This window comes from Pavona decussata, unplaced genomic scaffold (assembly GCF_977016875.1).
Source record: "Pavona decussata unplaced genomic scaffold, jaPavDecu1.1 SCAFFOLD_93, whole genome shotgun sequence".
NCBI lineage: Eukaryota > Metazoa > Cnidaria > Anthozoa > Scleractinia > Agariciidae > Pavona > Pavona decussata.
Genome location: NW_028145510.1, coordinates 1,805,706 through 1,817,500, shown reverse-complemented (window position 1 = coordinate 1,817,500; position 11,795 = coordinate 1,805,706). Strand labels below are relative to the sequence as shown.

General features: G+C 41.6%; 2 protein-coding genes across 4 annotated transcripts in view; one reads left to right on the top strand and one right to left on the bottom strand.

Annotated features, from left to right (window-relative positions):
- The window catches only part of LOC146473540 (uncharacterized), a 92,914-nt gene extending 85,882 nt beyond the window's left edge, over positions 1-7,032 (top strand). The window contains exons 12-15 of one of the 3 annotated variants that reach the window (XM_085118217.1): positions 423-542; positions 893-983; positions 1,671-2,045; positions 2,661-7,032. In XM_085118217.1, coding sequence (XP_084974343.1) covers positions 423-542; positions 893-983; positions 1,671-2,045; positions 2,661-3,388 — 1,314 coding nt within the window. In that variant the 3' untranslated portion in view covers positions 3,389-7,032. The remainder of the gene's footprint in view (positions 1-422; positions 543-892; positions 984-1,670; positions 2,046-2,660) is intronic. The other 2 variants (XR_014866368.1, XM_085118215.1) reach the window with 2 other exon arrangements.
- LOC146473539 (hydrocephalus-inducing protein homolog) overlaps positions 6,797-11,795 on the bottom strand; it is a 70,715-nt gene continuing 65,716 nt past the window's right edge. The window contains exons 73-77 of the mRNA XM_085118207.1: positions 10,942-11,105; positions 9,515-9,665; positions 8,978-9,208; positions 8,299-8,523; positions 6,797-7,588 (exon numbers count right to left, since the gene is read on the bottom strand). Coding sequence (XP_084974333.1) covers positions 7,106-7,588; positions 8,299-8,523; positions 8,978-9,208; positions 9,515-9,665; positions 10,942-11,105 — 1,254 coding nt within the window. The 3' untranslated portion in view covers positions 6,797-7,105. The remainder of the gene's footprint in view (positions 7,589-8,298; positions 8,524-8,977; positions 9,209-9,514; positions 9,666-10,941; positions 11,106-11,795) is intronic.

Here is an 11,795-nt window from a genome sequence, read left to right as displayed (position 1 = left end):
TCGGTTTCGTTGCAACAGTTTAATATCAGCAGAGAAGAGAAAATGATTTATCTTGCCGTGGGTTACTTCAAGTATTGAAGTTGGAGGAGCCGACCCCATTGTTACTGAGCATCAGGCTACTTGATCTAATAAAACATTCATTCATTCATTCATTCATTCATTCATTCTTTCTTTCTTTCTTTCTTTCTTTGTTACTTTCTTTCAGTCAGTCATTTATTCATTCGTTTACTCATTCATTCGTTCGATCCTTCATTCGTTAATTTACCGATTCATTTATTTGCTCGTTCGTTCGATCGGTTATTCATTTGTTCTTTCGTTTGTTCGATCCATTCATTCGTTCATTCATATTGGACGTTTCTTAAACAGATCTGGGACAAAGTTTTTCACTTTTAATTTCTTCATATATTGACTTTCATTGACAGTTTGTGAAATTTGAAAATAGCTACAATACCACACCATTAATTTTGATATCAGCCAACCACAGTTCAATGACCAGTGGAAACTTACCACCAGCGCACAATGGGATTACCACGTGGATCGAGGTAACATTTGTTTTCAAAGCTACAGTATGCAGTAAATGAATTATTTCATATACTTTACATAGTATGCAGTAAACGGATCATGTATGTCAGGGTCTGTCTTAGAGAGGCGTTTGACTAAGAGAGATGATTCTCTACTAGAGATGTGTGTGTCTTTTAGAGGGTCCTGTCTAAGAAATGCCTTTCCCTCAAAGAGGAGTTTGTTTTAACTCGATTTAGAGTCAGAGTACCTTCAGCTGTACAGGTGTAGGAAAGCGGTGCTCACTCTAAGATGGTTCAGCGAGTAATCATTTACCACACTATTTTTAACGGATTCAGTGTCAACTAGCTTCACCTTCCATTTACACTTGCAGAACATGAATGCTTCAGGGTTTAGAGTCTGCGTCAAGGAATTGTACGAGACCAGATATGATCCAGTGTCAGTAAACTATGTGGTCCTTACAGGTCAGTCAATTGACCAAAGTATAGTAGTAATGAAATGGTGCCCAGATAAATTTACCGGAACATCGAAAACAATCCACTGTACCTAAAGAGATGGCGACTGGTAGATTTACTCATAATTCTTCGCTTACGACAACCCTAAAAACGTTCATAAAAGCGCACAGAAAATTCTAATATCCTTAGTTTAATCCTACCCTACATAAAGTTATTATTGCTGGGACGAATTTCACAAAAGAGGCTTTCTACTGCCTATGGACTGTGTTAGGTTCGCAAGGCATTGGGGTAAAATGTACAGCCGCCACCGTTTTCCGTACGATTGATTGTACATCCTCTATTTTACGAAATGCAGTAGAGTAATGTAAAAACATAATAATTTCGTCCTGAGTAATCATAACCAAACCACTGTTAAAAGTCCTAGACGTAAAATACCATCGTGAGAACAAAAATAGGTTATTCACCGAAAAACAAAGTGTAGGTCTCAGAAGACGGAGCATCCTACAAAATTGCAAATGGAAATGTGAGCAAAGAAATACTGTCAAAATATGTTTCAGAAGAAGAACAAACATTTAATGAAAAACAAGTTGGTTTCTAGTTCTAGTTCTTGGTAGGAGGTTAATTTTTATTCCAGGTCAAACTAGGTGACTTATGAACATCCGACAAATAACTGAAAGCTTTTCCACATATTTGCAGATATCTGTGACCCTGGCTGGACCTATTTCAATGGATTCTGTTACTTTACGAGTGAAAAATGTGCAAACTGGACCACAGCTCTGACAAAATGCCGACAGGAAAACTCTGTCCTTGCTGACGTCAGCAATAACGAAGAAAATGTTTACATACAGCACCGTCACAATGGCGAAAAATCCTGGCTGGGTTTGAATGACATCTCCGCGGAGGGTAACTTTACTTGGGCGGATGGTGGAGCGGGAAACTTTACAGTTTGGGCCAAGAATCAGCCAAACAACTTCAAAGATGAAGACTGCGTGCACGCACTTGGTGTGAAATACAACTATGAATGGAATGACGTGAAGTGCAGTGACTGTCATCAGTTTACTTGCAAGAAAGGTAACTTCGGTTTCGAAATCTGTGCTTTACGTTGGCCTTTGCGTACCTCGATTTAACTTGCTGAACATAAAAGTGGCAGTCATTTCAAGCAACATATAAGAAGAAAATAAGATGGAGAAACGTTAGAGGGTGTTCAGAGCTCGTTCGCATACTTTTGAGCGCCGCAAAGTTGTTTGGCTGATAATGATTACTCGTACAGGACAAATAAAACGGAAGCGGAAATCAGGTTTCTGTGGCGCATCGATCATCACAGTATCACAAGCAAAAGTTCTGATATGAAGTCAAGTAGCCTAACGGGAGGTCAACAAAAAAAAATTAGGCTATCTCTCTGACTAAAACTATTCAATTAGCTCAATCGCGACGGGGAAAAGGTTTAAAAGATCTGCGAGGCGTACAATGGGAACAATGAGTCTGCTTATTAAGCCTGTATGGCTTTCTTGTTAGATAATATTCTAGCAAACATTATTTAGAGTTCATTTTGGGAACCAAATCATGTCACGAAAACAAAACGTCAGACGATAGTAAGTGGAAAGCAATTATTCATACCGGTTTATAGACCCTTTATAGTGTTTTAAAAATTGATTTACAATAATTTCGCCCTATCCTTTCTGTCAGATTTCAATGAGTGCAAAAGAAACCAACACAGCTGCCATCAGTTTGCCACCTGTACCAATGAACGAGGATCCTATTCGTGCAAGTGTAAGGGTCAATACATTGGAGATGGATTTAAATGCCTTCCTGTCAAATCCTGTTCTGAGGTCAGAAAAAACGGAGGCAGTGTAAGCGGAAGTTACGTCATTGATCCAGATGGTGAGGGAGGTCTGGCACCATTTACAGTGCACTGCGACATGGCTGGCAAGAAAGGAGTTGGCGTGACAGTCATCAGTCACGACAGTGAAAGCAGAACACTTGTGCAGGGATGTGAGGAAAAAGGGTGTTACTCACGTGACATTCATTACACGGGAGCGAGTCTTTCTCAGCTGGCGAGTCTCACCAGCGTCTCCTCACACTGTGAACAGTTTATCAAGTATGAGTGTTATGGCTCATTTTTTTTAAGAAATGCCTACTATGGCTGGTGGGTTTCACGCGATGCAACTAAGATGACGTACTGGGGCGGAGCATCTGGCAGTAGTAAGTGCGCATGCGGGATGACCAACTCATGCGCAGACTCCAGTTATGGTTGTAACTGTGATAAGAATGACCTCGTATGGCGTGAAGACAGCGGTCTCCTCACTGACAAGACACGTCTCCCAGTTAAACAGCTAAGGTTTGGAGATACTGGCGATAGCGGAGAGCAAGGGTACCACACACTGGGAAAACTGAAATGCTATGGCATAGCATGAAGGTCAAGCTTAATATAGTGATGTTTGATTGTTTGTTGTTGTTGTTTCAGAACTTATAAAAGATCGTATTATTAAAACTAAAATCTTATAGGAAAGTATGCAGGCACTAAACATTTCGTCAGTTGTTGTTTGTTTTCACGGTTGGACGACAGAGCTCAGAAGCAACAAAACTATACTTACTCAGTTTCGGCGATCCTCAAATCGGGCGTATGCAAAGAACTGCTTGTAGTGTTAACGGCCAGAAAAATAATAAAATAATAGGTCTAGGAAAGACTAAATTTTCCTTTAAGATTTTCGACGAATACGTTACTCGTAACCGTGCGACTAGAGCGGGATAACGCGTGAATGAGTAGGCTCTATTCCCTATTCTCCAAGGCGCGGCCTGCCTTCACTCAAGGGTTAAGGCGGGACAGCCATCACGTAAGATTCACGGAGCGGTTTTGCACTCTTTATTTCAAGTCTACTGCAGTTATCACGAAGCTCGATATTCTAAACCGTTTTCTAAACCCCTACGATAGCCTGTTCCAAGTCTACTGCAGTTATCACGAAGCTCGATATTCTAAACCGTTTTCTAAACCCCTACGATAGCCTGTTCCAAGTCTACTGCAGCTATCACGAAGCTCGATATTCTAAACCGTTTTCTAAACCTATTTATAACGTGTTCCAGGCAAGATAGTGGGGAGCGCTACCATGACCATTGCATTCTCTAAAAAACGGAAGATACTGGAGAAAGTCTTACCATCTTTATCATTTGCTTGCATAGAAGTTTTTATCGCGCCGCTCTCCACTATAGGTGGTTTTCACCTCACACATCGTCACGCAAGTGAAAAAATAAAATCCTCAACCATTCAATAGATAAAGTCAAGAAATTGATATGTTGTAGAAGAGTGATACATAAACAACGTGTGAAAGCCACAGGGCTGTGCGATATCTCCTAATCGAGTTATTCAAGAAAATGTACCACGGAAAATTACAGAGTTTAGTATGGGACGCCATGTTGGTGCCTCGTCTGATGGGCACCAACATGGCGGCCGGAAACCAGCAAAGACATCTGGAGTTTACCTTGGCTATTTCAAAGCCTTTCCCCTCTCTGCTGAACTTTCACACATTGACATTAACGCTTCTATTACATGTTAGCTGATCAGACCTAAAAAAAACACAAGGTGAATCGATGTTTTCATGTACGTGACATGTTTAGAGCAGCAATCCTTTGGTCACGCACTGCGCAAAAATCTAAAATTCAAACCGCTCTATTTTCAAAACAAAGAATGCTTTCCTGCTGAAAACAAGCAAGCCGCTGGAAATTTAGATTTTCTAATATGTGATGAAAATAAAAAACCCAAAATAGTGTTTAGTTATGAATTTCAGTTTTTTATGACGTCATGTGAAAACCAAGAATATCAGCTACTGGAGCGGGCTACCCCGTATAACACCCGGGCGCTGATGTCACACCGTCGCACACGAAATTTAGTCAAAGTGCGTAAGTGGACAACTCTTCAATCAGTCTGATCGCATGGTGTACACCAATATAAAAGAGATGGGTTGCTAGTCGTAGCTTTTAGGGCTTAAATTCATGGTTAGGCACCGCTTTGGTACTTTAATCTGAATTGGTTACCGTTAGAGTAACTTTGGTTTCCTTTGACGCGACCGGTCGTTAAGCCCGGTTTTCATATTTCGGGGAATCCTAAATAATCGGCGATTTATAGTTTTTTCCCAACCATCACAGATTTTTACCGACTTATGAAAACATGTAAGAATATCTGAGTTTTTTCTTTCATAAATTGTTACTGCGCCTCTCAACAACAAGCGGACTATGAAGCTCAAGACTCAACCAACCGTTAGGTTTTTCACTGCTGTCAATCAGGAAACAAAGACGTTTAACTCAAGGGGGTCAAAATGCCACGTGCAAACACTGTTATAGACCTCTTTCATAATGGAGGGCATAATTAGTATTATTTTATGTGCATGCAAATAAGCCTTCTTGACTTCGCTTTTGAGTGAAAATACTTTTGTTTTTACACATGCTAGCGAGGCCAGGAAGGCTAATTTAAATGCATACAAAAGAATAACAATTAAGCCCTCCATTTATGAAAGAGGTCTATTGGCGCATTTTGATCCACTTTGTCGGTTTCTGTATTTTTGCGGTCACCCGGAACTTGTCCTCGAAATTATGATTGACGGCAGTAAAACACGCAAATCGTCAGTTGGGTTTTGAAGTTCAGAGTTAACATGCTAGTGAAACTGGCAGAAAGTCCAACTTCCGGAACACTGGAAAATTAATGCTTTTTGTTTTGGTAGTGAATAAAAAGGTCTTCTTAAGTACGGTGCCTACTTTTGTTACTGCGCATACGCTCTGCGCATCCCGAGATACTCGGGTTTCCTATGGGTGGTGCCTACTAATAAAGGGATATTTTTGCGCGGTTTAAAACTATCTAAAGAAAGCAGAAATTAGCAAGTGCTTTCGGTATCCAAAAAGAAAATTGGGGGTAACCATGCATTTTTCAGAGAAAATAAAGCTTCACTTTGAAAAAACCCAAACATTGCTTTGTATTTTACTGCTTTTTAGAATAATTGTTGCTTTTTTATCTCTAGAAAATGAGTAGTTACCCCCAATTTTCTTTTTGGATTTCAATAGCCCTTGCTAAGATCTGCTCTCCCCACGGTCATAAACCACACAAAAACACTTCAGTATTAGTAGGCAACGTCCATAAGTACGAAATAGGGCCACCAAAGATCAAGAAAAATTCGGACAATGATACCTAACTCCTAAGATTTTCTCTCCCTCAAAAATTATCCGAGAGTTGAAGAAAAAGCTCTTGCAATATCTTTAAAAAAGGCCCTTAAACCATCTTGGAAGAAGGAAAACCACATTGTGTATAACAAAATATATATTAAAACAGTTTCTCGTTGCGTGTTTCTGAGACAAGCCTACCTGGAAAACCAACCCTTGAATATTAACGTCTGGTGTCATGTTGATCATATTACAATGCCTTGATATGAAGTACGTGCAAAAATAAATTGGATTTTAGCATGTCCTTAAGGGTGTCTGAAAAGTAAACTTTGGGCCCACAGCTTACTGAAAACCTAGATTTAGAACGATAGAGGAAAAATATGACTGGGTTATTTACTAACCTAGTGTACACAATAAGAAAGTAAATGCAGTTTTAAGTTAACATTCTTTAAACGACCGCATTTGCAAACCCTAAGAGCTGCAAGTTAGCGAGATTCAGATGGAAGGTGGGTAGAAGAAAGGGGAAATTTTTTCGAGAGAGTAATAAACTGTAGGCAAAGTAAGCGCAACGGCTACCAGCCTTATATGTGGTTAGATTTCTAAGAATGCGCGCGCTCGTGCATGACGTTAATTAATCATGTGCGCAGTAAGAATGCGCATAAACAATTAGCTCGAACTTGGGCGAAAATACAGTAGATGCATTTATTGACTTTTTGGTCGATGACAGGTGCTTTCTAGACCTCAAAAAAAGTTCATACAAAACAAGATACATCACAACCGACGTACACCTCGAAGTATAACCACGCTCTTACAAGGCACACGTTAAACTCGCACCATAACGCGTAACATGAAATTCGGCGGTGCAATGAATACGTAAGTACGTGTCTAAATACATTACATTAAATAAGAAAAAGTTCTCTCTCTACACGATAAAATACAAAATTATAAACATTAAACTGTACAATGCATTGTCAAGCCGCTCAAATTCACGGAGTCACACCCTTCAAATAGAAAGTCCACGTGACATTCCCAGCACCGCCCGCACTCCTTGGGCACGTGACCATCAGTCTGCCCATTCGCGGGGCCTTGGAGCCACCCTGGTTACCCTCGAAGCCCACAATAACATTGTGGGTCTTTTTGCCGCGGATGCTCTCGCTCGCCTTCACATTAAAGCACGGACTATCCACGCAGAACGTGAACTGAGTGGTGTGAGAAAACACGTTCTTGAAGGGGATGGATGTGGTAGCTCCCGCCTTGATCGAGTAAGGCCCTTGAGGTTTAGGAGGACTGCAGTGACCGAAAAGCGGGAACACGTATTCACCACCAACGGCTGAGAAAACGGTCAGAGTGGCGCGTGTGTCGCCCAGGCGGGACGGTTCGTACGTCACCTCCACGCCGACTTCTGTGCCTCCACTTGATGCCGAGGCTGCTGTAATGCTCTTCTCTACATGGAAGTCAGCGCTATCCACCTTGAATGAATGATACGTCAAGTCCGTCAGCTTTGTTTTGATTAAATACTAAGATTTCCCAATAAATTTCACAATGCAAGCTGCCCTAAGACTACTGAATGTGAGTTTTTTACTGGAACAATAGCACCACTTATTCCATGGCAGTTAAAGGCTCCTCTGAAATCATGAGTGGGGTTATTTAACTGCCCACAGTAACAACGAGATTAAGGTGATGAAATCTCTAAATGAAAAAAGGCAATAATAGGCGCTTAAAATAAACGGTGAACGGAAAGTTTGTTAGTGATGCGTGATACTTGCAATTGGATAATTCAAAAGAGTGCCAGTAATGGTTAAAAAAAAACACGGACGTTTCGCTTTCCTTAACCAAAATTTTCAGTTGGAAATTCTAGAAACGTCTCGTGTCCAAAAGAAAGGCTTTTTTCCATTCGTTCAAAACTTGCAGTCTCGTTGTTTTTTAAAGATGTACAAGATAACACACTGATGGTGCAAAACAAAAAACAACAACAACAACAAAGTGGAAATAAAATTTTGTGCCAACCGACCAGTTGGAATGGGAAAAGTGGAGTACATTTAAAGGTATTCCCCTTGTTCTGGAAAATTCCATTTGATCCTTGCGTTTCATCTGCATTTCAAGCGGTTGAACCTAAAATTTTGGCTATACCATCATGGCAACCAGCAGAACTAGCAAACAAAATGTCACTCGCATTTACCTTACAGCTGTACTCCACTTTAGACTTCGCAAAGTTCACAAAACGACAAGTCTGGCTTTGACTTGTTCCCAGCCCTGCGCGGAAGTGGACCGGCGCCTCGGTCCCAGCAGGCGTTGCGGTCAGGTTGAGGTCGTACTGGTACACACCAAGTTCTGAACTGCTGAACGACAGTCGACCAGTCAGCTCTCCAGCCTTTAGGGGCAGGTATTCAAACATGCATGAACCCTGGAAATAAACAGAAGATTAGTACTTCACTCTTATCAAGTCAGTAATACTCTTTCTCTAAAAGACAGATCGAGGAAGAATAGGAAGAATGAATGAGGAAAGCAGCATTTACTCAAGATTTATTGGCAAGCATTATAAATTGTCCAAAATTCAAGCTGATTGATGACGGTTCACATGGCCAAACAGCAAAATTGGATTAAGCATCTCCGCCCCTCACTCTTCGAGATACCTCAGCTGTCTTGTTGCAAAACAAAGGCTACTAAACGTCAAGATCGTTCATGCAAATGTTAACCAGAAGCATGTCTTCTAGTAGAGCAGACGCCTCGACAGTTCAAGTGGTCTCAAAGACGGCACAATTTATAATCATTTACTAGTATCAAAACTTAGTTAAATTTTGTATTCGTGGTCGTACTCGCACAAGAATCTAAAGGCCTCCACTACTAAAGCTACCAACCTCAGACAAAGGAGGCACGGTGAAACTCGGCGGCAACTGGATATCAGCAACAGAGCACTGTGAGTTGAACGTCACAGGGGTACTGAGGGGATTGTGTAGTGTGACCACGTGGGAGGTACTCTTGCGTATGGGCGTAGACAGGTCAATAGTGGCCATCACTCCTGGGGGGACCGCCTTGAACGTCACGTAATAAAACAGATACTCTCCACTCTGTTCGTTTCGAAAGATGACCTGCAGGTTAAAGTAAGCAGCAAGAGTTAGCATGGCTGGAGATGAAGCTAAAACTAAGAAACTTGACCACTGCACAGCACAGAAAGGAAAATGAAGAAAAAAAGACCCTAGTTTACTGCGAAGCGCACCACACTGTCAAAACGCAATAGAGAATTAAGGGTAGACATACGCGAGTAACGGACATCGAGCGACAACTGACAGTTCCACGTACTGACATATTTTGCGTGATAACAGCTTTGCAACCCCACGGAGGAGTTTGGGGGGGAGGGGGGGGGGTAATAATCCACAACATTAGAAGCTACCTACCTTGGCACTAAAGGTTCCCTCTTTGTGAGCAAAGAAGTTCAGTCTGTACTCCCGCTTGGACAGTCCAGGGACGTCAATATAGTCCAGTCCTTTAAGAGTGGTAGCACTGTCCGGTTTATCAGGCTTTAACATCTCTATAATCACGCGGAATCTGAAGGCGAAATAACAGTGTCAGTTGATACATATACCGATCGCACCCATCCACCATGTCTAGTATTCACAAGCTTCTTTATAATATATTTCGTTGTGTCTTATATTGGGAGCAGCCTCAACAGGTTTTGAGGCAACAGGAAGCCCACGCAGTAAGAAGCTCACCTCGGTTTCGGTTAAATGAAGCACCCAGAGTAGTATTACCAAAACCCACACACCCCTCCCCAGCACCCTCCCGTCCGTTACTGCAATCGCACGGTTTACCCAGCATTTGATATAGAGGACCATTTACTTAAGCAATTCTTTTGATGGCAATTTATGTTACACTCAAGTTTCATTGCAAACGAGTGATGATTTCAGCACGATTTCTCAGAAAACATACTGCGATATCGGGCTGAAATTGCACTGAAATCGCAGTTCATTTAAACATGCGCTTTGAAGTTCAAGAAATGCGACAAAAGTTACATCAAAATCCGCATGTGCAAGATAAGTGGGAATTTTCTGCAATCGTTCCCTGCCTTCTGAAGGATTCTCCTACACTCTATTTCTGTTCTCTACCCTCAGTAAACCCCCTTCAGCCGAGTGATCCGTGAGAGCGCAGAAGAAAATCCGTCGGAACGCAAAGGACGGTCGCAGAAAACGTCCACTATTTAATTGCAACAACACGGGGAGTGCTTGTGCAATCTCCTGAGCTAGAGGCTCATGATATAGAGCTTGACAATAATCTAGATTGAATTGGAATTTAGAAATGTTGGTTTCTGAGGAGAGGGGGAAACCGGAGTACCCGGAAAAAAACCTCTCGGAGCAAGGACGAGAACCAACAACAAACTCAACCCACATATGACGCCGAGTCCGGGAATCGAACACGGGCCACATTGGTGAGAAGAAGGTGCCCTTGCCATCCCTGCTCCACTTATCCTAAGATGCTTTACGCAACCAGGACCTAGTCTCTGTTTGTCGTGTTGTTACTTCGGAGACGAATTTCTCAACATCGTCTGAGATATGTCCAGAAATGCATGCGAATGAGATGCATGAACTGTATGATAGACATCACAAGGTGTCCCCTAACCTCAATTCTTACTGAAACACAAATACTAATTCTGTTAAACACGAACTCATATGAAATGACGAAAAGGTCTGTCTAATATGAAGTAACCAAATCCAGGGTTAGGTGCATTTCTGGACATAAGAAGACAGCTGGAATTTGGGATGAATCATTCGATGGCCGCTGAAAGGTCCCTCTTTAAGCACAATGAAAAGATGAAAACATCGCAAACCTCTGCGGTCGTCGTAGCCAGTTAGTAACAGTCAGCATTTCAGTGTAAGGTGTCTTACAAGGCACTTCTCTCTGTATGTTGTTAACTGGCTTCGGTCCTTCCGCGGTACCTGTCACATTATACAGCAGGCCATTGCCATCCGGTAGAGCGAAAAATACAGAGCCCTGAAACGAGAAGAAATGTTCAATACACAAATGACTTCCTTGATCGTCAGTCAGGGCAACAAAAATTTCTCGAACTCATAAATAACTTTCTAACCGACAATAATGACAAAACACTCACTACTTATCACGACAAAATTTACGCGTAAATCGTGAATTTTTATCCCTGCAAGTCCTTTAAAAAAAACCGTATTCACATTTTAATCCCTCCCAGGGACTCAATTTTCCAAGTAACTGTTCCTCAGTTTGATGTACGTAAACAGCTGAAACTCCATGTTTATCTTGCAAGGATCACTGATAAAACTATTAGCCTACAACATCCTGGCTCCCAGGAAACAGACATTTTTACCACTTTGCTTGGGTCAATCTAGCAGGAAATCTAAAAATTCCTGCCACTGTCTTTCAGACAGCAATCTTTCATTTGTTTTTGAATGGGGGTGGGGGGTGGAGGTGGTATCCCTGATTACTCTGAGTTATATATTTTTTTTTAACAGGGAAGGGCTATATAGGACGTCCAGAAACCCTATAAGCCTCCCCTCCCTCCCTCCAAAGAAAGTTACTAGAGTTCCAGAACAGAACATTTTGATATCCCTGACTACTCACCGTGTGTTTCTATCCTTCCTGAGTCATGGTGAGTTATATATTTTTAACAGGGAGGGGGTATATAGGACGTCCAGAAACCCTATAGGCCTC